This window comes from Motacilla alba, chromosome 27 (assembly GCF_015832195.1).
Source record: "Motacilla alba alba isolate MOTALB_02 chromosome 27, Motacilla_alba_V1.0_pri, whole genome shotgun sequence".
Classification (NCBI taxonomy): Eukaryota; Metazoa; Chordata; class Aves; order Passeriformes; family Motacillidae; genus Motacilla; species Motacilla alba.
Window position 1 is genome coordinate 2,529,397 of NC_052042.1, and position 26,922 is coordinate 2,556,318.

Here is a 26,922-nt window from a genome sequence, read left to right on the forward strand (position 1 = left end):
AAGCCACAAAGTTTGTAATTCCCTTTTATTTTATGGTGATCCAACATGAGGGAAAGCTCAGGACATTGAACAACATCCCTGCTCCCCCCTTTGTACAGAGAGGTATTTCCAACAGAGCTCCTTTTCAATGTGAAACATTCTTCCAATTTGCTGTGTAAAAACAACCAGTCAAGCTCCTTCTCTTCATTTCAACAATCATTTCAGCAAATGCCCCAGCTTTGGAAAAAAAAAATAAGGTTTCTGCAGCTATGGAGTCAAATCAATTTCATCTGTTAGCAACAGAAAAAATTTTACAGATAGTTTGGGCATGACATAGCACGCACTGGGCAGTTTTTAAAACAAGGAACTGTTACATAATTTTTACAGACATTTGAGCTGCAAGAGCTCATTCTATTACAAAAACCCAACAGCTGTGATGTCACCAAACATTCGATGTGAAAATAAAGCACATGGCACAGGGTAAAAGAGGTCCAAACATTTGTAACCACTTACATTCCCAGAGGGAACCGTGCTGCAGAGGGGATTACTGGTTGATGAACCCTTCAGCACCCAGGAGATGGGGATGAAGGGCAAGTCTTGCAGCCTGACCTGTGCCATTGTCCAAGTATATTCTAGCTGGGTTTCAAGAATTTTTCCCACCTTATCCCAAAGCCAGAGATACTAAATATCTCACCACAGATGGCTGAAATTAAATACAAGCAGTTACATTGCATGGGAAAATGCATCAACTTGGTAAAATAGAGAGCAGGCTGCTCCCAAAAAGCACTCACTGAACTGAGCAGGAACGTTCAGCAGAAAGAAATCCCTTTGAGCAGGGTAAGAACACAAACTAGTCCAGCTTCTATTTGCCTGGGGACTCAGAACCCAGCCAGGCTGGGGAACAACCCGTGTCAAGTCACCGTTTTCTTGTGCTGCTCAGCTCAGCCCCCAGACTCCCGAGGCTCAGATTTTGTCTCCTGGAAGGGGAACCCCTCGAGTGCTCCAAGGCCCACTGGCGAGAGGCCGCGGCGGCCCGTGCAGCTGCAGCACATCTGGGCCGCCCCTGGAGCTGCCGTGCTGCCCGAGCTGGCGCTGCACGGGCGAGCTGCAGGGCACCGCGTGTCCCCCGGGCCGCCGGCAGCAGCGCCCGGCCCCGGTGCCGCGGGCACGGCAGCAGCAGACGCAGCGGGCGCCGAGCTCAGCGCCGGCGGAAGGCGCGGGAGATCCTCCAGGCGTTGGGCTCCTCGTAGCGGTTGTAGAGGGGCTCCAGCCTCTGCTGCTTCTTCTGCTTGCTCAGCTTGGTGGGGTCAGAGACCTTGAAGAAAGCTGGGGCAAACTCCACCAGCCAGCGAGGATCGATGGTCGTCACCTCCCGCATGTACTCCTTGGTGGTCAGCACCAGCTCGTGATACACCACCCTGGCAAAAGGGACAGCGAGTCAGCAAATCGCCTTCTCCAAACCAGAGGCAACGAGGCAAGGCCTGCAGGAGCTACGCTTGCTCCTTCGGAGCTCCACAAGAAGCATGCAGAAGAGTTATCCCTCTGGAGAAGGGACTGAGCGAGCCCAGGGCTTGACAATTGCTTTTGTTCAAGTCTCCCTTCCAAACTAACTCTGTTCCCTAGCAGGATCTGAAACTAATGCTGACAAATCATCTGCAATTATTTCTCTTCCCTCTCCTACTCCACAACTACTCTTCAGCACAGACTTCCTTCATCCCATTTCAAACAACGCTCTCTCCCTCTTCAACACCCAGTGTTTTAAAGCCCCTTCCACCATAAAGGAACACACAATTCCAGCTTCAGGCCTGGCCTTGCCTCCAAAGGTCAGTCTCATCTCTGCACGGGCACTGAGCTCAGCAGCAGAAAGAGACTAAAGGAGACCTGAAACTTTTCTCATGCATTGCTCAGCAATCAGGAGCCTCTGCTCAGATCTGTGCTCCACAAGCAGCACACCCCACAACTTTCTCTGCTACAAAGTCTGAGCAGAAACGGGAAATCCCACGCTATCGCCTTCCTTACCATTCAGGCTGCCTGTTGAAGAGAGCACTGGAGGGGTGGATGTAGACAACCTGCTGGTCAATGAGCGTCCTGTAGCCTTCCTGGGGATCCTTCTTGGCTGCATTTCTGAAGAAGCCACTGCAAATGGCCTTCTGGACCCGAACTGTGGCCTTCCCACAGGACACCACATCCAGCTTATGCCTGCCAGACAAGAGAGACAAAGATCAGAGCTCTCCAGATTTGGACGCAGCTACCCAGATGAGTTGAGCACATTTTCTTTAGCCACGACAATGTAAAACCAGCAAGGCACAGAGTCAGCGCTTGCACTCCTCGACGTGCTCACCTGTCCATGATGCCCAACATCTGCTTGCGAATGTCCTGAGCCCGGCGTAAGGACCGGGCCTGGATGAAATTCTCATAGCACCAGGGGTTCGAAAACTTGTTGTTCTTCCAGGAATTGTACACCGCCAGCAGCGTCAGGTGGTCACCTTCTGTTTGATGGAACTTGGCTTTCTTTTGATCAGCAAGTGCTTGTTTATCCTAACACACAAAACATACATCAATCAGATCTCTACAGCACTGAGAAAAGCCCTGGGCAGGAAGAATAACACAGGCTCCTTGTCATCCAGATCATGACATTTTAAACCTATCGTGACAGTGATACGGGATGGAGACAACACCGAATGCTTTCTCCATTTCAGCCCCTCTGTTTGAAAGAACACGTCCAAGCAAATGGCTCATTTCTGCTGCAGGAAGCACATGCACACACTGCACTAACTGGTTTGCTCACTGCTCTACTCATTACTTCAGTCATTCATCAAGAAATCTGCTGAAGCAGGAGGTCTGAGCCTGGTGGTCCACACACCTCTCCCGTCTGCACATAAAACATGAATCAAATACTGCAGTTACTAGATCCAAACTGAAATTAATCACCCTGAAGAAGCAGTGGATCCAAGACAAACCTGATCCCACCACAGCAGAGCCTGCTGCTCGCTGACTTCAAAGAAAGCAGCACGGGATAGAGGTGCCACGAAGAAATACTTTCTGTGCACCTGAAAATGCCCAGGCAATCTCAGCTCCAGAGCTGGGACTGGCTCAGTTCAGGCTGTCTGTGTTTGTTGGGACATGCAAGAGCCATTTTAGGACACCTCACTTCTACCTTCCCATCTGCAAAGAAACTACCAAGAGCACAGCTACAGGCCCTTAAATGAGAAGGAACATCAGAGAGGCAATGCACAAACCAATGTTCTGGCCAAATCACAAGCTTCTTTTGGGAAATGTGCTCACTCCTAACCCCCGAGGCTTTCACACCAAAGCCACCCAGACTGTGACACTGCTGCCTCTGGCTCAGCTCCTCACCTTTGGCCTGTAGAACACATTCTGCACAGACAGCATGGAGACAATTGTCAGCATCTCCTCGCTGCATCCCAGGTGCACGGACATGATCAACATCTTACACAGCATCGGCTCCAGGGGGAATTCTGCCATCTGCAAGAAACATGTGCCAAGGCTTTCAGGGAAAAATCTTCCGTCTTCTCAATGCAAAACAAAGCAATGCCCTTTCTAACATGTTTACTTTGCAAAGAGGTGTGCTTGACCCACAATGACTTCACTCCACATGAAGCAAATGATTGCTCTGTATTCACTATCACAAGGAGACCCCAATACTTACAGGAAGTTTTGAGACATTAGGAAATGTAAACTTATGAGTAAGGAGAAACACTAGCTGCTCCTTAAAAAGCAGAAGGCACCTTCAAAGGTACCTTTTTAAAGGACCTTAAAAAGCAGAAGGTACAGCAGAACTGGGGTAAAAGAAAAGCTACCAAAAAACCACAAGAGAGTGACAGCAAAAGCAAACCAACAATGCTAAGAGGTATTTTATTGTGCCTACCCTACGCCCAAGTCGAGTGAGCAGCCCCTCATCATCCAGAGCTCCCAGGGTGTAGAGCTGCTCCATGGCAGTAATCAGAGTCTCCATGGGGGGAGCATCCATGAAGTCAAAGGACAGCAAATCATTGATGCCCATAGCCTGCGAGGGATGGGAGAAAAGCCAGGTTAAAACACTCACAAGGAAGGCAACAAACCCCAGCCAGAGACAGAACACCAAACAGCGAGGCACCGCAAAACTTCAGGCAAGCCTGGCCTCGTGTCCTTATCCCGAGAGCAGCCGTGAATACACAGCTGCCTTCCTGCCCTTGAAAGAAGGAGCACTGGCCCGTGGCACTCCTGCACTGCTCAGCTCTCTGCTCTGTTCTTTAGCTCCTGCTCCACACAGCCCTCAAGCAGGAGGATTCAGCTGAGGAGGAGAAACAGAAGCTAAACGCTGCTTTTGGCACTTGTGTCTTGTAAAGCAGCGTGGCCTGACAGCTCCACAGGATGTGAAGTGTGCTCCCAGCAAGGGCAATGGCAGCAGCTTTCCCAGCTGGCACTGGGGTAATCCAGGTCACAGACTTCCTGAGGGATGGTACACACTTAGACAGGCCCAGGTCTGCAGCTCTAAACCCTCTCTAAAACAATGGATGTCACCTGTTAACAATGTACTTGTCCCCTACATAGGAAATGCTCCTGCCTGAGATTCTGTTTCTCCCACCTCCTGCAACCAACTGCTCTGTGCAGCTGAAACTCATCATCCAGCTGGATAGCCAACAGAACAGCCCTCGACAGAAAAACACAGGAGCAAGCCCAGTGCCTGAGAAGGGCTTTGGTTGAGGTCTCCCTTCCACACCACTTCTGTTCACCAGAAAGATCTGAAATCACAGCACCGCTTCCCGAGACTCAGAGGCAGAGACTCACTGGCTGGCACACTCAGCACGCTGGCTTGCTGCAAGCTGGTGCAATACCCACCTTCAGGGAGAGCACTGTGCTGGCCAGATTGGTTCTCTGGATTTCAGGCACGTTGGTGGTCAGCATCTCATCTCTGTAGGCACGTTCTGTGTACAACCTGTAGCATTTTCCTGGGCCCGTCCTGCCAGCCCTGCCTGCACGCTGCTTGGCTTGAGCCTAAAGAGAACAAGGCACCTCAGTCAACAGCTAAAAAACCAGGTGACAACAAGCACAATAAAATGCTTATTCACAATTTCACTCGACTTTCAGTACAACACAGCAAAGCATGTACTCTGTAGGCACAGCCTCAAGGAGCCATCAGAAATGGGGGTTTATCACTGCCCCATTTTGCTCGCTTGTGCTCGGATGCCACACTGGCTAGAGACACACAACACCCACGGGGAGAGCCAAACACAGAATATCTACCTGGGAAATGGGTGTCACCACCAGCTGGTCGATTCCAGTCTTGGAGTTATAAACTTTCTGCTTCACAAAGCCAGGATCCACCACATAATAGATTCCATCAATAGTCAGAGATGTCTCTGCAATGTTGGTGGCAATGACAACCTGCAAAGCACACTCGGAGTCAGCACCAGCTCTGTGTCAGGCTGCCAAGACAACCCCACCACCCAACCTCATCCACTGGTGGCATATGAGCAGCTTGTTACAAATGCAACCACTGCCACCTGATGCTGAAAGGAGAAATGTGCTCACAGGGAACACAAGGAGATGTTACCCACAAGGATGGACAGCTTTTAGGTATCTACTTTTGCTTAACGTCTGGGCAAAAAGGGAAAAGAGGGTGAAAACACCCACAATTAAAAGCAAGAGAAGCTTGTATGCAGACTGTGCTGACTTCAGGGAGATTTTTTACCTATCACTCAGACACAGCCTGTATTCTGAGAAAAATCTCCCTGAGAATGTATCTCGAAATATTCACTGGCTGCTTGGGAGGAAATTTACCTCCATCCAACAGGAAGTGCATTTAGATTTTAGATTTTCAGATGAACTCAAGTGAGTATCCTTGACAGACAGCATTCAATACCACACCAAGAACAGAGGTCTGCTGCACCAGATGTTGTTACACGTGCTCAAAGGCTTCGAGAACTTGAGATGTATACAACCAAAAATGTGCTCTCAGCTGTAAATCATCTTTTCCCCAAAAAGTTTATCCTTTCAGCACTGTAATACAGCCCACTGTTAAAATATCAGCAGAAGAGGAGAGGGCACACAGGTGAAATTACCTTTCTGCTCCCTGGTGGGGCCGGGTCAAAGATCCTGGTCTGCATTTCACTGGGCAAAGCTGAATACACTGGGAGGATAATTAACTCCGGAACATCAGGTCCTAGAGATTTCATCCTCTCATAGAGGATTTCACAGGCAGTGTCAATCTCTTCCTGGCCAGTTAGAAAGACCAAAATGTCACCTACACAGGAAGTAAAGGAAAACAATCCTCAGAATCAATGCTGCTCATTACAACTCCTGCATTACATTACTTTCATTCCTCGCGGTTTCCACTGATGAGGATCCCCAACTTTTGCTACCAACTCTTAGCCCAAGGCAACAAACTCCAGTCTTCCACCCAACTTTTCCAGCATTTTAGTTACTGCATTTGCAAACAAGAAAGAACAGTCCTGACAGCATTTTGCTCCCATTACCAACGCGATCCATGACTTAAACAAAGACCTTGCTCAGAGGTCTTCCAATCCCCAACAACCCAAAACCATTCTCTGCTCACCTGGTGGCTCTGTTAAATGGATCTGCATGACTGTAATCAGACTGGCATCCAAATAATCTGTCTCTGGCTCTTTGGTGTACAGAATTTCTACTGGGTATGTCCTGCCAGGAATGGTGAAGATTGGTGCTTCGTAGAAATACTGAGAGAATTTCACAGCATCCAGAGTGGCCGATGTCACGATCAGCTTCATGTCCTGCCGTTTCTGCACCGTCTGCACGAGGACAAAGCTCTCGAGTCATTTCCTGCCTTTGGAACTATCAAAATATGGCCCCTGACTGAAGCCAGGCAAATACAACCAGCAATGAAAGGGGTTTTATCATCTGAGTAGAGGGGCAGCTCGTCCCAGGACCCAACATTTTAAAACATTGACCCCTGAGGTCCCATTTGAAGCCTCCCTTAGCCACACAATCACCAGAAAGCTTTTGGCAAAGCAGGATGAGCAAAGCAACAACACTCCCCTGTTCATCCACCATGATGAACATCCAGGATGGGAAATTCTCATTGCTTCCGCTGCATTTTGCTTGCTCTGCCTCCACACAGCAGCTCATTTCATCCCATAAACCCTTCAGAGCACATTTGCCCTTGAAGCACAGCTATGAACCTAACTCGTGGGACTCCACCTTTGCCTGTGCTCTCCTGTCACTGTCATATTTTCTGGGAAAAAATCCCCTTCCCCAGGATCTTCTCCTGGCAAGCTGAGAAGCCTCAGCTTCTCCTGTGTTTTGCTGTTTTGCAATGTGCTTGGAGGAGACTGTTTATCCAACATGGGAACTGTTGTTTCATTTCATGGCCAATCACAGCCAGCTGTATCTGGGCTCTGAGGAGTCACCAGTTTTCATGATCATTCTTGTTAACCTTCTGTCTCTATCCTTTCTCTGTTCTTTAGTCTAGTTTAGTACAGCATTCTCAAATAGAATATCATCAAATAATCAATTAGCCTTCTAAGAACACCGGGTCAGATGTTCCATTCCTCCTTCCCTGGGAACCCTGAGAATCCCCCACTCTCCCACCCACAGCGAAAGCAGCAAAAATCCAGCGCTCCTTTACCTTCTTCAGGAGCCCAAAGAGCACATCTGTGTGGATGGTCCTCTCGTGGGCCTCATCCAGCATGATGATGGCATACTGGCTGAGATCTGGGTCTATCAGGCACTCCCTCAGTAACATGCCATCTGTCATGTATTTGATGACAGTCTCAGGGCTGGTGCAGTCTTCAAAGCGGATGGTGTAGCCAACCTGGAGGCAAGAGTTGCACCACCATCAGCCTCATCAGCCCCCACTTTCATTCTCCCACAAACTCACCCCACAGCCTAAAGGGAACAGGCACACCGACACACAAGACAACTAGCTCCAACGCTGACTTTTCCTACTTTTCCTCACGCTTACTTTGGCATGTTCCTCAACATGGAAACTCACCTCTTGGCCCAAGCAGCAGCCAAATTCCTCTGACACCCTCTTTGCAACAGACATTGCAGCCACTCTGCGAGGCTGAGTACATCCAATCTTTCCTCTGGACGTATATCCTGCCTCAGCCAGGTACTGGGTAATCTGGGTTGTTTTCCCAGATCCCGTCTCTCCAATAACAATCAGAATCTGGTTGTCATGCACAGCCTAGAAAACACCAGAAAACACACACTTGGTACATTTTTTTTTACAAATCCAAACAAACCAAACCAAATCAGCATGGCTTCTAGCTGGGACTAGATTGAGCAGCTCTGGCTTTTGCTTCAACTGACCCAGGACAAACATCATGTAAATCTTCCTACTGATCAAGGCAGCAACCTGTTTGAAGCGCTCAGCTGCCTGACTCACGTGAGCTCAATATCAATTTGGACTTACATCAATAAACATCTGGAACCTCATGAAAGTACACAGATATACAGAACACTTTCAAATACATCTTGTGAGCTAAAGTTCTGCACTTCAAATTATCAGCTGGCTATTCACCTATCAAAAAGCTAAACCAAGAGTATTTCTTTGAAATGACTGCTTGCCCAAACCAGAATGCCTTTCCATGAGTCTTACTTGGATCAGCTGCTCCTTCAGCCTGAAGATTGGCAGACTCTCTCTCTGCTCAATGATGGAAAGCTGGGTCTTCTTACCATACGAAGCTTTGTTGCCACCAAACGCGTGCTTCTTCCACTCTGGGATATCATTTGGCATCATCCCAATACCTCGCATGTTTGCAGCTATTTGTCTTCCATCCACTGGAAAAGAAACAATTTCATCATTCACACAGCCAGATTCACCCAGCACAGACCCTGATGATCCTGCTCCAACTGCTCCACCCTCCAGGCCCTCTATTCTGGGCGTTTTAATGTTTTTTTCAGTTTCCAAGTGGATGTCCCCACTATTACAGGAGACACCTGTACACATCCCCTGACATTCCTATTTCCATGTCAGCGGAAAAGCATTTCTGCCTGGACTCACTTTTCAAGTGTGGCAGACAAACACGGTATCAACACATCTCTCCTGGGTTGCTGCAGTGTAGTTAGAATATTGGATGAAAATCCCTTTGCTAGGATTTTCTTCTCCTGAGAAGCTGAAGGGCCTCAGCTTCAAATAGAAACAATTTGTTATCTGCTTCTCTGCAATGCAGCAGGTGCTTCCTCGATTGGTCCATGTGGGATGTTTCTACTTGCTCACCAATCCAGGAAGCAACAGCTCTTGGACTCTCTAGGAGTCACAGAACTTTATTGTTCACTCCTTTCTATTCCTGTCTCGCCTTCTGATGAATCTTTCTCTCTGTTCTTTGTAGCACAGTTACAGTGTGGTCTCTTTTAATGTAATATAGATCATCAGATAATAAACCAGCCTTCCGAAATATGATCAAGATCTATCCTTCCCTTCACCAAGTCCTAAGTGCCCCAAAGACCACCACATCACTGGAGCAGCACAAAAAAGGCACAGTTCACCTGGGCTCAGACATACCATCAGGGAGAGGATCCACCCAGTGCGTGTTGAGCCCCATGGGGATGGAATCCATCTCTGCTTCTCTCTGCGCTTGTTTCAGTTCTCGCCTCTCTTTAGCCAAAGCACTTTGCATCATGGCAGCCTGGGACAGGGAACCGTCTGGATTCTGGAGAGCAAGAAGAAAAGACTTCAAGCACTACCATTCCTTCACTGCAATAGATCTTCTCTTTAGAAACAGCTTCTAAACATGCTATTAAAATACTCAAGTTTGTTTCTTAGAGCTCCAGGGCGTTTCCATCAGGCCAGCCTCATGAACTGTCATAGCCATAACTAACATGGAGCATCCTTACACTGCCCAGTCAGAAGGATTACAGGCACAAGCAATGAACAGGATTTCTTTACTACCTTCTACTTTCAAAAGACAAGAAAAAGCAGAACAGAGCATTTTTGTTCTAACACACCTATGTAAAATGGCTTTTCAGTTCCATTATTCCACTTCACAGTCACCAGTTAAGTTAGAGCCCAGCTTTATTTGGAAGGACTTCAGTGGCTGTGTTTTTCAGGGCTCTCAGTAATGTGCAGGTGGGAAGCTGGTTATTAAATTCCCCAATATTTGTACCATTTCATCAAATACATTGGTTTTAGGTCCGGAAATCTCTTACCTTGACTATTTTGATGGGACTCATATCCATGCTCTGTTTAGTGTGACCTCGAAGAAATGGTGGCTCTTCTTCAACCAGCTCAATCTCAAGATCCTCATCTAAAATTCACAAGTGACAATTGGTACAGAAAAATTCAACATCTTTTGGCTACATAAAAGTGCCTCTTCAAATAATGCTTCCTGTGCATTCTTAAAGGGAGTCTTAAAACTCCTTAGACTATTGAAAAACTCCTTAGAATATTCAAGAGATTCTGAAAATTCCTGAGGAGTTTTAAAAGTGAAAACATGCAAATAAAATGCACAGACAGGGCACATCCAAATGCCACTAATCATCTAGCCAGAGGAACCCTAGCTCCAAATATACAAGATGACAGCAAGCTGTGCTGCACTTTACAGGTACTTCTATCATCAATCGATTTTTGAATCAAAATACATCCAGAAAGACAAGGTATTTACAACAATAAAACTGCTGGGAAATACTACCTTCTTCATCACCAACTTCAGGACGATTCCCACTCCTGCTCCTGGACCGGTATCTGCCTCTTCCCCTGTGCCTGTCCCACGTCCTGGAACGAGACCGGGAGCGAGATCCGTGCCTGCGCTTCCTGTCCCTGCTGCGGCTTCGGCTCCTCTTCCTTTTCTTCTCCCTAACAAACCAAAATTCCATCTTAGCAGGGCATTCCCACCTCGGGCAAAGGGCGCAGCCGAGACCTCCCCCCCAGACACACCAGGCACCTACCGATGGTCGCTGCCCCTCTGCTTGCCCAGCTTGTCTGCGCTGGGCATCAGAGCTTCCAGCTCTTTCAGGGCATCAGCTGCCACTTTCACGTCGTCTTCGTCCAGCATGTTCTGCAAAGACAGAGAACTGATGCCCCTTTCTGCAAAAGGGCTGACAAAAAGCTTGCCACAAAGAGTTACACACGAGATCGGGGTAACGGGAATTAGGCTGGAGGGGTGCAGGGCAGGCGCTGTGTCAGCCTGCGCACAGGTGCCAGAGCCGGGGTGCTGAGAGCGAGGTGGGAGGCCCGGGGAACAGTGGCGGTGCCAGGAACCCTGTGTTGGCCGGCATGCCTCGCTCGTCTCTCTCCGTTCGGGGCCAGAGGGTTTGGGAGGAAGGCTAGGGGAAGCCGCGGGAGGGGACATTTGCTCGGGCTGGCCTTTCAAATCCCTCCTCAGCACTTCGTTCCGATTCACAAGGAACACGGGCGAAAACTGAGACACAGTTCTATCTCCCTCTTCCGCTCTTACTGTCAACAGAGCTCCTATTTAGCCCAGGCAGAGACAGAGTTAACATTCTGCTGGCTAAGCGGAGAGAAATGAAAAGATACCCAGCGAACAAACCGCTTCAACACTGCTTTGGAAACTGCAACGTTTCCACTACTTGGGCTACCTAAAACTAAGGTATAAATGCTCCTCTGTGTTGCAGAAAGCTTTGCACCCATCATGATGTCATTTTCCTCTCTGCAGCACTCGATCTACCGTCTTTACAGCCGCCACTAACAAAAACCGAAAGCACCGAGTCCACGGCCGATGCGAGAAAGAATCTGGGCAGCCTCGGCCCGGGCAGAGACGGAGCTGCCGGCGTGCGAGCCGCGGGGTTCCGAAGGCCGGGCGGCAGCTGCGGCTGCCCCGCGGCTGCTCGGAGCCGCCCGCGCCGCCGCGGGACCCCGAGCGACGGGAGCGCGCAGCCCCGGCCCCGCGCACAGACCACGCCGCGGGACCCCGAGCGACGGGAGCGCGCAGCCCCGGCCCCGCGCACAGACCCCGCCGCGGGACCCCGAGCGACGGGAGCGCGCAGCCCCGGCCCCGCGCACAGACCCCGCCGCGGCCGCGCCGCCCACCAGCAGCGAGCCGCGGGACGCTCGCACACCCCGACTCTCGGCGCCGGACCTTCCCCAACGCCGGCAGCTCACCCCCACCCTCGGAGGGGCCCCCGGGTCCCGCTGCTACGCGAGGGGAAATACTCACTCCTCCTGGGCACTCGGGCGCCTGGGACGCGGATAAAGAAGCCTTCGTCCGGAATCGGCCCCTCGTGGCTTGCCGCGGGGTCCCCATCTCACCCTCCAGCCTTCTTGCCGACAAAAACGCCACGAAAACGGCGGAGGAAGGTCAAAGTCCAAAAAGTCCAAAATATAATCCACGCGTGGGAATTACCAGCTCCTTCGCGTCGCCTCGGACCGAATGGGAGCCCAAGCACCTTGGGCACCACCTGTAATACCCGTGGGTTCCGGGCTGAAAAATCCAATCCGGCTAGCTCTGCACTCCAAGCCGCGCGGACACCGCACGAACGAAGCAGAAGACGAGGAGCGCTCTTTCTCCACGTGCTACCGCGTCCTGGATTATCGGACGGGCAGGGACAGCTCCACCGCACGCCGCCAACGCGGGAAACACAGGGCGGGCACCGCGCACAGGGGACATTTATACCCGAGGAATGGGGGCGGGGACCCAGGGCCGCAGCCAATGGGGTGCCGCTGAGGAGGGGCGAGGGGAGGGGTTGCGAGGGCGCAGACCATCAGGGGTGGAGCAGAGGGGGGGAATGAGGAACATACCATGTGAGGGGAGAAGGGGACAGCCCGTGCGACATCACAGCCAGCGCAAGACAACAACTCGAAAACTATTTAGTGCACTACTGAAACAGAGATTTTTGGAGTTCCCTTGAATTAAGCATTTAAAAGGTAGCCTGTAGAACTATGTGCTGAATTTTAAACTTCTTACTTAAGAAACCTCTACCATGGTACAAATGGCATAGGAAAATGCAAATTTCTGGAGTTTCTTACATAAAGAACAATACCTGAGAAGATCAAGAGATACAAAAAGCCCAGATAAAGGAACTCCTCTGTCTCCAAGCTAATTAAGCCCGACAGACGTACTCAGATAAGCACCAGGGGACCAAAAGCACATGCACAAAGGAGAGAAGTTCAAAAGTTCAGCCATGAGGAAGACCACAGCCTTCAGCCTCAGAGGACAACCCGAGACCCCCGTGCGACCACCACAGCAAAAAACGCATGCCCAGGAGGGCGTGGATCTGATTACCACACGAGGCGAGGACAGGCGGGGCCAGGGCTTGAATATGCACGGCAAAGCTGTGCAATGTACTGCATGTGGAACACCTTTGGGAATAAAGATGTGGGACAGGCTGCAGCTCGGCGCACAAGTTTTCACGGGAGCTACCCCGCTTGTGCCGGGCGCTGACATACATACCCACTTCATAACTAAAGCTGGTTGTGGAGTTTATTTATTCCGCGTATCGCTTCACTGCAACATTATGAGGTGGGTTTTTTCTACCCAGCCGAGGAGAGAAACCTGTGGGCTTTTTTCCTTTTTAAGGAAACAAAGGACAATTTGGTCCCTCCATCCACAGGGGACACATTCCTCCCCAGGAGCTGGTCTGGAGGGGGGCAGAGCAGCCAGAGGAGAAATGTCCAGCTCTGACACGCCTCAGGGCAGGCAGATGCTTTTGCAAGAGGGCTCGCAGTAAGTTTGTAATTCCCTTTTATTTTATGGTGATCCAACATGAGGGAAAGCTCAGGACATTGAACAACATCCCTGCTCCCCTTTGTACAGAGAGGTATTTCCAACAGAGCTCCTTTTCAATGTGAAACATTCTTCCAATTTGCTGTGTAAAAACAACCAGTCAAGCTCCTTCTCTTCATTTCAACAATCATTTCAGCAAATGTCCCAGCTTTGGAAAAAAAAAATAAGGTTTCTGCAGCTATGCAGTCAAATCAATTTCATATGTTAGCAACAGAAAAAATTTTACAGATAGTTTGGGCATGACGTAGCACGCACTGGGCAGTTTTTAAAACAAGGAACTGTTACATAATTTTTACAGACGTTTGAGCTGCAAGAGCTCATTCTGTTACAAAAACCCAACAGCTGTGATGTCACCAAACATTCAAAGTGAAAATAAAGCACATGGCACATGGTATAAGAGGTCCAAACATTTGTAACCACTTACATTCCCAGAGGGAACCGTGCTGCAGAGGGGATTACTGGTTGATGAACCCTTCAGCACCCAGGAGATGGGGATGAAGGGCAAGTCTTGCAGCCTGACCTGTGCCATTGTCCAAGTATATTCTAGCTGGGTTTCAAGAATTTTTCCCGCCTTATCCCAAAGCCAGAGATACTAAATATCTCACCACAGATGGCTGAAATTAAATACAAGCAGTTACGCTGCACGGGAAAATGCATCAACTTGGTAAAATAGAGAGCAGGCTGCTCCCAAAAAGCACTCACTGAACTGACCAGGAACGTTCAGCAGAAAGAAATCCCTTTGAGCAGGGTAAGAACACAAACTAGTCCAGCTTCTATTTGCCTGGGGACTCAGAACCCAGCCAGGCTGGGGAACAACCCGTGTCTAATCACCGTTTTCTCGTGCTGCTCAGCTCAGCCCCCAGACTCCCGAGGCTCAGATTTTGTCTCCTGGAAGGGGAACCCCTCGAGTGCTCCAAGGCCCACTGGCGAGAGGCCGCGGCGGCCCGTGCAGCTGCAGCACATCTGGGCCGCCCCTGGAGCTGCCGTGCTGCCCGAGCTGGCGCTGCACGGGTGAGCTGCAGGGCACCGCGTGTCCCCCGGGCCGCCGGCAGCAGCGCCCGGCCCCGGTGCCGCGGGCACGGCAGCAGCAGACGCAGCGGGCGCCGAGCTCAGCGCCGGCGGAAGGCGCGGGAGATCCTCCAGGCGTTGGGCTCCTCGTAGCGGTTGTAGAGGGGCTCCAGCCTCTGCTGCTTCTTCTGCTTGCTCAGCTTGGTGGGGTCAGAGACCTTGAAGAAAGCTGGGGCAAACTCCACCAGCCAGCGAGGATCGATGGTCGTCACCTCCCGCATGTACTCCTTGGTGGTCAGCACCAGCTCGTGATACACCACCCTGGCAAAAGGGACAGCGAGTCAGCAAATCGCCTTCTCCAAACCAGAGGCAACGAGGCAAGGCCTGCAGGAGCTACGCTTGCTCCTTCGGAGCTCCACAAGAAGCATGCAGAAGAGTTATCCCTCTGGAGAAGGGACTGAGCGAGCCCAGGGCTCGCTTTTGTTCAAGTCTCCCTTCCAAACTAACTCTGTTCCCTAGCAGGATCTGAAACTACAGCTGCAATTATTTCTCTTCCCTCTCCTACTCCACAACTACTCTTCAGCACAGACTTCCTTCATCCCATTTCAAACGACGCTCTCTCCCTCTTCAACACCCAGTGTTTTAAAGCCCCTTCCACCATAAAGGAACACACAATTCCAGCTTCAGGCCTGGCCTTGCCTCCAAAGGTCAGTCTCATCTCTGCACGGGCACTGAGCTCAGCAGCAGAAAGAGACTAAAGGAGACCTGAAACTTTTCTCATGCATTGCTCAGCAATCAGGAGCCTCTGCTCAGATCTGTGCTCCACAAGCAGCACACCCCACAACTTTCTCTGCTACAAAGTCTGAGCAGAAACGGGAAATCCCACGCTATCGCCTTCCTTACCATTCAGGCTGCCTGTTGAAGAGAGCACTGGAGGGGTGGATGTAGACAACCTGCTGGTCAATGAGCGTCCTGTAGCCTTCCTGGGGATCCTTCTTGGCTGCATTTCTGAAGAAGCCACTGCAAATGGCCTTCTGGACCCGAACTGTGGCCTTCCCACAGGACACCACATCCAGCTTATGCCTGCCAGACAAGAGAGACAAAGATCAGAGCTCTCCAGATTTGGACGCAGCTACCCAGATGAGTTGAGCACATTTTCTTTAGCCACGACAATGTATAACCAGCAAGGCACAGAGTCAGCGCTTGCACTCCTCGACGTGCTCACCTGTCCATGATGCCCAACATCTGCTTGCGAATGTCCTGAGCCCGGCGTAAGGACCGGGCCTGGATGAAATTCTCATAGCACCAGGGGTTCGAAAACTTGTTGTTCTTCCAGGAATTGTACACCGCCAGCAGCGTCAGGTGGTCACCTTCTGTTTGATGGAACTTGGCTTTCTTTTGGTCAGCAAGTGCTTGTTTATCCTAACACACAAAACATACCTCAATCAGATCTCTACAGCACTGAGAAAAGCCCTGGGCAAGAAGAATGACACAGGTTCCTTGTCATCCAGATCATGACATTTTAAACCTATCGTGACAGTGATACGGGATGGAGACAACACCGAATGCTTTCTCCATTTCAGCCCCTATGTTTGAAAGAACACGTCCAAGCAAATGGCTCATTTCTGCTGCAGGAAGCACATGCACACACTGCACTAACTGGTTTGCTCCCTGCTCTACTCATTACTTCAGTCATTCATCAAGAAATCTGCTGAAGCAGGAGGTCTGAGCCTGGTGGTCCACACACCTCTCCCGTCCGCACATAAAACATGAATCAAATACTGCAGTTACTCGATCCAAACTGAAATTAATCACCCTGAAGAAGCAGTGGATCCAAGACAAACCTGATCCCACCACAGCAGAGCCTGCTGCTCGCTGACTTCAAAGAAAGCAGCACGGGATAGAGGTGCCACGAAGAAATACTTTCTGTGCATCTGAAAATGCCCAGGCAATCTCAGCTCCAGAGCTGGGACTGGCTCGGTTCAGGCTGTCTGTGTTTGTTGGGACATGCAAGAGCCATTTTAGGACACCTCACTTCTACCTTCCCATCTGCAAAGAAACTACCAAGAGCACAGCTACAGGCCCTTAAATGAGAAGGAACATCAGAGAGGCAATGCACAAACCAATGTTCTGGCCAAATCACAAGCTTCTTTTGGCAAATATGCTCACTCCTAACCCCCGAGGCTTTCACACCAAAGCCACCCAGACTGTGACACTGCTGCCTCTGGCTCAGCTCCTCACCTTTGGCCTGTAGAACACATTCTGCACAGACAGCATGGAGACAATTGTCAGCATCTCCTCGCTGCATCCCAGGTGCACGGACATGATCAACATCTTACACAGCATCGGCTCCAGGGGGAATTCTGCCATCTGCAAGAAACATGGCCCAAGGCTTTCAGGGAAAAATCTTCCGTCTTCTCAATGCAAAACAAAGCAATGCCCTTTCTAACGTGTTCACTGTGCAAAGAGGTGTGCTTGACCCACAATGACTTCACTCCACATGAAGCAAATGATTGCTCTGCATTCACTATCACAAGGAGACCCCAATACTTACAGGAAGTTTTGAGACATTAAGAAATGTAAACTTATGAGTAAGGAGAAACACTAGCTGCTCCTTAAAAAGCAGAAGGCACCTTCAAAGGTACCTTTTTAAAGGACCTTAAAAAGCAGAAGGTTCAGCAGAACTGGGGTAAATGAAAAGCTACCAAAAAACCACAAAAGAGTGACAGCAAAAGAAAAACCAACAATGCTAAGAGGTATTTTATTGTGCCTACCCTACGCCCAAGTCGAGTGAGCAGCCCCTCATCATCCAGAGCTCCCAGGGTGTAGAGCTGCTCCATGGCAGTAATCAGAGTTTCCATGGGGGGAGCATCCATGAAGTCAAAGGACAGCAAATCATTGATGCCCATAGCCTGCGAGGGATGGGAGAAAAGCCAGGTTAAAACACTCACAAGGAAGGCAACAAACCCCAGCCAGAGACAGAACACCAAACAGCGAGGCACCGCAAAACTTCAGGCAAGCCTGGCCTCGTGTCCTTATCCCGAGAGCAGCCGTGAATACACAGCTGCCTTCCTGCCCTTGAAAGAAGGAGCACTGGCCGTGGCACTCCTGCACTGCTCAGCTCTCTGCTCTGTTCTTTAGCTCCTGCTCCACACAGCCCTCAAGCAGGAGGATTCAGCTGAGGAGGAGAAACAGAAGCTAAACGCTGCTTTTGGCACTTGTGTCTTGTAAAGCAGCGTGGCCTGACAGCTCCACAGGATGTGAAGTGTGCTCCCAGCAAGGGCAATGGCAGCAGCTTTCCCAGCTGGCACTGGGGTAATCCAGGTCACAGACTTCCTGAGGCATGGTACACACTTAGACTGGCCCAGGTCTGCAGCTCTAAACCCTCTCTAAAACAATGGATGTCACTTGTTAACAATGTACATGTCCCCTACATAGGAAATGCTCCTGCCTGAGATTCTGTTTCTCCCACCTCCTGCAACCAACTGCTCTGTGCAGCTGAAACTCATCATCCAGCTGGATAGCCAACAGAACAGCCCTCGACAGCAAAACACAGGAGCAAGCCCAGTGCCTGAGAAGGGCTTTGGTTGAGGTCTCCCTTCCACACCACCTCTGTTCACCAGAAGGATCTGGAATCACAGCACCGCTTCCCGAGACTCAGAGGCAGAGACTCACTGGCTGGCACACTCAGCACGCTGGCTTGCTGCAAGCTGGTGCAATACCCACCTTCAGGGAGAGCACTGTGCTGGCCAGATTGGTTCTCTGGATTTCAGGCACGTTGGTGGTCAGCATCTCATCTCTGTAGGCACGTTCTGTGTACAACCTGTAGCATTTTCCTGGGCCTGTCCTGCCAGCCCTGCCTGCACGCTGCTTGGCTTGAGCCTAAAGAGAACAAGGCACCTCAGTCAACAGCTACAAAAACCAGGTGACAACAAGCACAATAAAATGCTTATTCACAATTTCACTCGACTTTCAGTACAACACAGCAAAGCATGTACTCTGTAGGCACAGCCTCAAGGAGCCATCAGAAATGGGGGTTTATCACTGCCCCATTTTGCTCGCTTGTGCTCGGATGCCACACTGGCCAGACACACAACACCCACGGGGAGAGCCAAACACAGAATATCTACCTGGGAAATGGGTGTCACCACCAGCTGGTCGATTCCAGTCTTGGAGTTATAAACTTTCTGCTTCACAAAGCCAGGATCCACCACATAATAGATTCCATCAATAGTCAGAGATGTCTCTGCAATGTTGGTGGCAATGACAACCTGCAAAGCACACTCGGAGTCAGCACCAGCTCTGTGTCAGGCTGCCAAGACAACCCCACCACCCAACCTCATCCACTGCTGGCATATGAGCAGCTTGTTACAAATGCAACCACTGCCACCTGATGCTGAAAGGAGAAATGTGCTCACAGGGAACACAAGGAGATGTTACCCACAAGGATGGACAGCTTTTAGGTATCTACTTTTGCTTAAAGTCTGGGCAAAAAGGGAAAAGAGGGTGAAAACACCCACAATTAAAAGCAAGAGAAGCTTGTATGCAGACTGTGCTGACTTCAGGGAGATTTTTTACCTATCACTCAGACACAGCCTGTATTCTGAGAAAAATCTCCCTGAGAATGGATCTCGAAATATTCACTGGCTGCTTGGAAGGAAATTTACCTCCATCCAACAGGAAGTGCATTTAGATTTTAGATTTTCAGATGAACTCAAGTGAGTATCCTTGACAGACAGCATTCAATACCACACCAAGAAGAGAGGTCTGCTGCACCAGATGTTGTTACAAGTGCTCAAAGGCTTCGAGAACTTGAGATGTATACAACCAAAAATGTGCTCTCAGCTGTAAATCATCTTTTCCCCATGAAGTTTATCCTTTCAGCATTGTAATACAGCCCACTGTTAAAATATCAGCAGAAGAGGAGAGGGCACACAGGTGAAATTACCTTTCTGCTCCCTGGTGGGGCCGGGTCAAAGATCCCGGTCTGCATTTCACTGGGCAAAGCTGAATACACTGGGAGGATAATTAACTCCGGAACATCGGGTCCTAGAGATTTCATCCTCTCATAGAGGATTTCACAGGCAGTGTCAATCTCTTCCTGGCCAGTTAGAAAGACCAAAATGTCACCTACACAGGAAGTAAACAAAAACAATCCTCAGAATCAATGCTGCTCATTACAATTCCTGCATTACATTACTTTCATTCCTCGCGGTTCCCACTGATGAGGATCCCCAACTTTTGCTACCAACTCTTAGCCCAAGGCAACAAACTCCAGTCTTCCACCCAACTTTTCCAGCATTTTAGCTACTGCATTTGCAAACAAGAAAGAACAGTCCTGACAGCATTTTGCTCCCATTACCAACGCGATCCATGACTTCAACAAAGACCTTGCTCAGAGGTCTTTCAATCCCCAACAACCCAAAACCATTCTCTGCTCACCTGGTGGCTCTGTTAAATGGATCTGCATGACTGTAATCAGACTGGCATCCAAATAATCTGTCTCTGGCTCTTTGGTGTACAGAATTTCTACTGGGTATGTCCTGCCAGGAATGGTGAAGATTGGTGCTTCGTAGAAATACTGAGAGAATTTCACAGCATCCAGAGTGGCCGATGTCACGATCAGCTTCATGTCCTGCCGTTTCTGCACCGTCTGCACGAGGACAAAGCTCTCGAGTCATTTCCTGCCTTTGGAACTATCAAAATATGGCCCCTGACTGAAGCCAGGCAAATACAACCAGAAATGAAAGGGGTTTTATCATCTGAGTAGAGGGGCAGCTCGTCCCAGGACCCAACATTTTAAAACATTGACCCCTGAGGTCCCATTTGAAGCCTCCCTTAGCCACACAATCACCAGAAAGCTTTTGGCAAAGCAGGATGAGCAAAGCAACAACACTCCCCTGTTCATCCACCATGATGAACATCCAGGATGGGAAATTCTCATTGCTCCCGCTGCATTTTGCTTGCTCTGCCTCCACACAGCAGCTCATTTCATCCCATAAACCCTTCAGAGCACATTTGCCCTTGAAGCACAGCTATGAACCTAACTTGTGGGACTCCACCTTTGCCTGTGCTCTCCTGTCACTGTCATATTTTCTGGGAAAAAATCCCCTTCCCCAGGATCTTCTCCTGGCAAGCTGAGAAGCCTCAGCTTCTCCTGTGTTTCGCTGTTTTGCAATGTGGTTGGAGGAGATTGTTTATCCAACATGGGAACTGTTGTTTCATTTCATGGCCAATCACAGCCAGCTGTATCTGGGCTCTGAGGAGTCACCAGTTTTCATGATCATTCTTGTTAAGCTTCTGTCTCTATCCTTTCTCTATTCTTTAGTCTAGTTTAGTACAGCATTCTCAAATAGAATATCATCAAATAATCAGTTAGCCTTCTAAGAACACCGGGTCAGATGTTCCATTCCTCCTTCCCTGGGAACCCTGAGAATCCCCCACTCTCCCACCCACAGCGAAAGCAGCAAAAATCCAGCGCTCCTTTACCTTCTTCAGGAGCCCAAAGAGCACATCTGTGTGGATGGTCCTCTCGTGGGCCTCATCCAGCATGATGATGGCATACTGGCTGAGATCTGGGTCTATCAGGCACTCCCTCAGTAACATGCCATCTGTCATGTATTTGATGACAGTCTCAGGGCTGGTGCAGTCTTCAAAACGGATGGTGTAACCAACCTGGAGGCAAGAGTTGCACCACCATTAGCCTCATCAGCCCCCACTTTCATTCTCCCACAAACTCACCCCACAGCCTAAAGGGAACAGGCACACCGACACACAAGACAACTAGCTCCAACGCTGACTTTTCCTACTTTTCCTCGCGCTTACTTTGGCATGTTCCTCAACATGGAAACTCACCTCTTGGCCCAAGCAGCAGCCAAATTCCTCTGACACCCTCTTTGCAACAGACATTGCAGCCACTCTGCGAGGCTGAGTACATCCAATCTTTCCTCTGGACGTATATCCTGCCTCAGCCAGGTACTGGGTAATCTGGGTTGTTTTCCCAGATCCCGTCTCTCCAATAACAATCAGAATCTGGTTGTCATGCACAGCCTAGAAAACACCAGAAAACACACACTTGTTACAATTTTTTACAAATCCAAACAAACCAATCAAAATCAGCATGGGTTCTAGCTGGGACTAGATTGAGCAGCTCTTGCTTTTGCTTCAACTGACCCAGGACAAACACCATGTAAATCTTCCTACTGATCAAGGCAGCAACCTGTTTGAAGCGCTCAGCTGCCTGACTCACGTGAGCTCAATATCAATTTGGACTTACATCAATAAACATCTGGAACCTCATGAAAGTACACAGATATACAGAACACTTTCAAATACATCTTGTGAGCTAAAGTTCTGCACTTCAAATTATCAGCACTTCAAATTATCAGCTGGCTATTCACCTATCAAAAAGCTAAACCAAGAGTATTTCTTTGAAATGACTGCTTGCCCAAACCAGAATGCCTTTCCATGAGTCTTACTTGGATCAGCTGCTCCTTCAGCCTGAAGATTGGCAGACTCTCTCTCTGCTCAATGATGGAAAGCTGGGTCTTCTTACCATACGAAGCTTTGTTGCCACCAAACGCGTGCTTCTTCCACTCTGGGATATCATTTGGCATCATCCCAATACCTCGCATGTTTGCAGCTATTTGTCTTCCATCCACTGGAAAAGAAACAATTTCATCATTCACACAGCCAGATTCACACAGCGCAGACCCTGATGATCCTGCTCCAACTGCTCCACCCTCCAGGCCCTCTATTCTGTGCGTTCAAATGTTTTTTTCAGTTTCCAAGTGGATGTCCCCACTGTTACAGGAGACACCTGTACACATCCCCTGACATTCCTATTTCCATGTCAGCGGAAAAGCATTTCTGCCTGGACTCACTTTTCAAGTGTGGCAGACAAACACGGTATCAACACATCTCTCCTGGGTTGCTGCAGTGTAGTTAGAATATTGGATGAAAATCCCTTTGCTAGGATTTTCTTCTCCTGAGAAGCTGAAGGGCCTCAGCTTCAAATAGAAACAATTTGTTATCTGCTGCTCTGCAATGCAGCAGGTGCTTCCTCGATTGGTCCATGTGGGATGTTTCTACTTGCTCACCAATCAAGGAGGCAGCAGCTCTCGGACTCTCTGGGAGTCACAGAACTTTATTATTCACTCCTTTCTATTCCTGTCTCGCCTTCTGATGAATCTTTCTCTCTGTTCTTTGTAGCACAGTTACAGTGTGGTCTCTTTTAATGTAATATAGATCATCGGATAATAAACCAGCCTTCCGAAATATGATCAAGATCTCTCCTCCCCTTCACCAAGTCCTGAGTGCCCCAAAGAGCACCACATCACTGGAGCAGCACAAAAAAGGCTCAGTTCACCTGGGCTCAGACATACCATCAGGGAGAGGATCCACCCAGTGCGTGTTGAGCCCCATGGGGATGGAATCCATCTCTGCTTCTCTCTGCGCTTGTTTCAGTTCTCGCCTCTCTTTAGCCAAAGCACTTTGCATCATGGCAGCCTGGGACAGGGAACCATCTGGATTCTGGAGAGCAAGAAGAAAAGACTTCAAGCACTACCATTCCTTCACCTGCAATAGATCTTCTCTTTAGAAACAGCTTCTAAACATGCTTTAAAAATACTCAAGTTTGTTTCTTAGAGCTCCAGGGCGTTTCCATCAGGCCAGCCTCACGAAGTGTCATAGCCATAACTAACATGGAGCATCCTCACACTGCCCAGTCAGAAGGATTACAGGCACAAGCAATGAACAGGATTTCTGTACTACCTTCTACTTTCAAAAGACAAGAAAAAGCAGAACAGAGCATTTCTGTTCTAACACACCTATGTAAAATGGCTTTTCAGTTCCATTATTCCACTTCACAGTCACCAGTTAAGTTAGAGCCCGGCTTTATTTGGAAGGAGTTCAGTGGCTGTGTTTTTCAGGGCTCTCAGTAACGCGCAGGTGGGAAACTGGTTATTAAATTCCCCAATATTTATACCATTTACTCAAATACATTGGGTGCAGGCTCAGAAATCTCTTACCTTGACTATTTTGATGGGACTCATATCCATGCTCTGTTTAGTGTGACCTCGAAGAAATGGTGGCTCTTCTTCAACCAGCTCAATCTCAAGATCCTCATCTAAAATTCACAAGTGACAATTGGTACAGAAAAATTCAACATCTTTTGGCTACATAAAAGTGCCTCTTCAAATAATGCTTCCTGTGCATTCTTAAAGGGAGTCTTAAAACTCCTTAGACTATTGAAAAACTCCTTAGAATATTCAAGAGATTCTGAAAATTCCTGAGGAGTTTTAAAAGTGAAAACATGCAAATAAAATGCACAGACAGGGCACATCCGAATGCCACTAATCATCCAGCCAGAGGAACCCTAGCTCCAAATATACAAGATGACAGCAAGTTGTGCTACACTTTACAGCTACTTCTATCATCAATCGATTTTTGAATCAAAATACATCCAGAAAGACAAGGAATTTACAACAATAAGACTGCTGGGAAATACTACCTTCTTCATCACCAACTTCAGGACGATTCCCACTCCTGCTCCTGGACCGGTATCTGCCTCTTCCCCTGTGCCTGTCCCACGTCCTGGAACGAGACCTGGAGCGAGATCCGTGCCTGCGCTTCCTGTCCCTGCTGCGGCTTCGGCTCCTCATCCTTTTCTTCTCCCTAACAAAGCAAAATTCCATCTTAGCAGGGCATTCCCACCTCGGGCAAAGGGAGCAGCCGAGACCTCCCCCCCAGACACACCAGGCACCTACCGATGGTCGCTGCCCCTCTGCTTGCCCAGCTTGTCTGCGCTGGGCATCAGAGCTTCCAGCTCTTTCAGGGCATCAGCTGCCACTTTCACATCATCTTCGTCCAGCATGTTCTGCAAAGACAGAGAACTGATGCCCCTTTCTGCAAAAGGGCTGACAAAAAGCTTGCCACAAAGAGTTACACACGAGATCGGGGTAACGGGAATTAGGCTGGAGGGGTGCAGGGCAGGCGCTGTGTCAGCCTGCGCACAGGTGCCAGAGCCGGGGTGCTGAGAGCGAGGTGGGAGGCCCGGGGAACAGTGGCGGTGCCAGGAACCCTGTGTTGGCCGGCATGCCTCGCTCGTCTCTCTCCGTTCGGGGCCAGAGGGTTTGGGAGGAAGGCTAGGGGAAGCCGCGGGAGGGGACATTTGCTCGGGCTGGCCTTTCAAATCCCTCCTCAGCACTTCGTTCCGATTCACAAGGAACACGGGCGAAAACTGAGACACAGTTCTATCTCCCTCTTCCGCTCTTACTGTCAACAGAGATCCTACTTTAGCCCAGGCAGAGACAGAGTTAACATTCTGCTGGCTAAGCGGAGAGAAATGAAAAGATACCCAGCGAACAAACCGCTTCAACACTGCTTTGGAAACTGCAACGTTTCCACTACTTGGGCTACCTAAAACTAAGGTATAAATGCTCCTCTGTGTTGCAGAAAGCTTTGCACCCATCATGATGTCATTTTCCTCTCTGCAGCACTCGATCTTTACAGCCGCCACTAACAAAAACCGAAAGCACCGAGTCCACGGCCGATGCGAGAAAGAATCTGGGCAGCCTCGGCCCGGGCAGAGACGGAGCTGCCGGCGTGCGAGCCGCGGGGTTCCGAAGGCCGGGCGGCAGCGGCGGCTGCCCCGCGGCTGCTCGGAGCCGCCCGCGCCGCCGCGGGACCCCGAGCGACGGGAGCGCGCAGCCCCGGCCCCGCGCACAGACCACGCCGCGGGACCCCGAGCGACGGGAGCGCGCAGCCCCGGCCCCGCGCACAGACCCCGCCGCGGGACCCCGAGCGACGGGAGCGCGCAGCCCCGGCCCCGCGCACAGACCCCGCCGCGGGACCCCGAGCCACGGGAGCGCGCAGCCCCGGCCCCGCGCACAGACCCCGCCGCGGGACCCCGAGAGACGGGAGCGCGCAGCCCCGGCACCGCGCACAGACCCCGCCGCGGCCGCGCCGCCCGCCAGCAGCGAGCCGCGGGACGCTCGCACACCCCGACTCTCGGCGCCGGACCTTCCCCAGCGCCGGCAGCTCACCCCCACCCTCGGAGGGGCCCCCGGGTCCCGCTGCTACGCGAGGGGAAATACTCACTCCTCCTGGGCACTCGGGCGCCTGGGACGCGGATAAAGAAGCCTTCGTCCGGAATCGGCCCCTCGTGGCTTGCCGCGGGGTCCCCATCTCACCCTCCAGCCTTCTTGCCGACAAAAACGCCACGAAAACGGCGGAGGAAGGTCAAAGTCCAAAAAGTCCAAAATATAATCCACGCGTGGGAATTACCAGCTCCTTCGCGTCGCCTCGGACCGAATGGGAGCCCAAGCACCTTGGGCACCACCTGTAATACCCGTGGGTTCCGGGCTGAAAAATCCAATCCGGCTAGCTCTGCACTCCAACCCGCGCGGACCCCACACGAACGAAGCAGAAGGCGAGGAGCGCTGTTTCTCCACGCGCCCTGGATTATCGGACGGGCAGGGACAGCTCCACCGCACGCCGCCAACGCGGGAAACACAGGGCGGGCCCCGCGCACAGGGGACATTTATACCCGAGGAATGGGGGCGGGGACCCAGGGCCGCAGCCAATGGGATGCCGCTGAGGAGGGGCCAGGGGAGGGGTTGCGAGGGCGCAGACCATCAGGGGTGGAGCAGAGGGGGGGAATGAGGAACATACCATGTGAGGGGAGAAGGGGACAGCCCGTGCGACATCACAGCCAGCGCAAGACAACAACTCGAAAACTATTTAGTGCACTACTGAAACAGAGATTTTTGGAGTTCCCTTGAATTAAGCATTTAAAAGGTAGCCTGTAGAACTATGTGCTGAATTTTAAACTTCTTAAGAAACCTCTACCATGGTACAAATGGCATAGGAAAATCCAAATTTCTGGAGTTTCTTACATAAAGAACAATGCCTGAGAAGATCAAGAGATACAAAAAGCCCAGATAAAGGAACTCCTCTGTCTCCAAGCTAATTAAGCCCGACAGACGTACTCAGATAAGCACCAGGGGACCAAAAGCACATGCACAAAGGAGAGAAGTTCAAAAGTTCAGCCATGAGGAAGACCACAGCCTTCCGCCTCAGAGGACAACCCGAGACCCCCGTGCGACCACCACAGCAAAAAACGCATGCCCAGGAGGGCGTGGATCTGATTACCACACGAGGCGAGGACAGGGGGGCCAGGGCTTGAATATGCATGGCAAAGCTGTGCAATGTACTGCATGTGGAACACCTTTGTGAATAAAGATGTGGGACAGGCTGCAGCTCGGCGCAC

The 26,922-nt window shown here is 50.3% G+C and overlaps 3 protein-coding genes across 3 annotated transcripts; all 3 read right to left on the bottom strand.

Moving 5' to 3' along the window:
• Window positions 1-11: 11 nt before the first annotated feature.
• On the bottom strand, window positions 12-12,247 carry LOC119712211 (ATP-dependent RNA helicase DHX8-like). Its single transcript, XM_038163205.1, has 17 exons — window positions 12,078-12,247; window positions 10,849-10,958; window positions 10,593-10,756; window positions 10,111-10,208; window positions 9,467-9,614; window positions 8,561-8,742; window positions 7,952-8,146; window positions 7,586-7,771; window positions 6,539-6,749; window positions 6,045-6,226; window positions 5,227-5,367; window positions 4,822-4,977; window positions 3,869-4,006; window positions 3,337-3,465; window positions 2,321-2,517; window positions 1,999-2,178; window positions 12-1,397 (listed from the first exon to the last, which is right to left on the bottom strand). Exons 1-17 carry the CDS (start codon window positions 12,162-12,164, stop codon window positions 1,178-1,180), a joined length of 2,724 nt encoding a protein of 907 aa, XP_038019133.1. The 5' UTR covers window positions 12,165-12,247; the 3' UTR covers window positions 12-1,177.
• Window positions 12,248-14,489: 2,242 nt separating this feature from the next.
• On the bottom strand, window positions 14,490-23,180 carry LOC119712027 (ATP-dependent RNA helicase DHX8; the record flags this gene model as incomplete). Its single annotated transcript, XM_038162823.1, has 13 exons — window positions 14,490-14,972; window positions 15,555-15,734; window positions 15,877-16,073; window positions 16,893-17,021; window positions 17,426-17,563; window positions 18,378-18,533; window positions 18,782-18,922; window positions 19,600-19,781; window positions 20,094-20,304; window positions 21,141-21,326; window positions 21,507-21,701; window positions 22,130-22,311; window positions 23,036-23,180. Coding segments are annotated over 13 exons (2,262 nt in total), but the record flags the coding sequence as incomplete, so codon positions are not given.
• LOC119712237 (ATP-dependent RNA helicase DHX8-like) lies at window positions 23,180-25,943 on the bottom strand. Its single transcript, XM_038163264.1, has 5 exons — window positions 25,752-25,943; window positions 24,419-24,528; window positions 24,163-24,326; window positions 23,681-23,778; window positions 23,180-23,228 (listed from the first exon to the last, which is right to left on the bottom strand). The coding sequence occupies exons 1-5, from the start codon at window positions 25,836-25,838 to the stop codon at window positions 23,214-23,216; spliced, it is 474 nt and encodes a 157-aa protein (XP_038019192.1). The 5' UTR covers window positions 25,839-25,943; the 3' UTR covers window positions 23,180-23,213.
• Window positions 25,944-26,922: the final 979 nt, after the last annotated feature.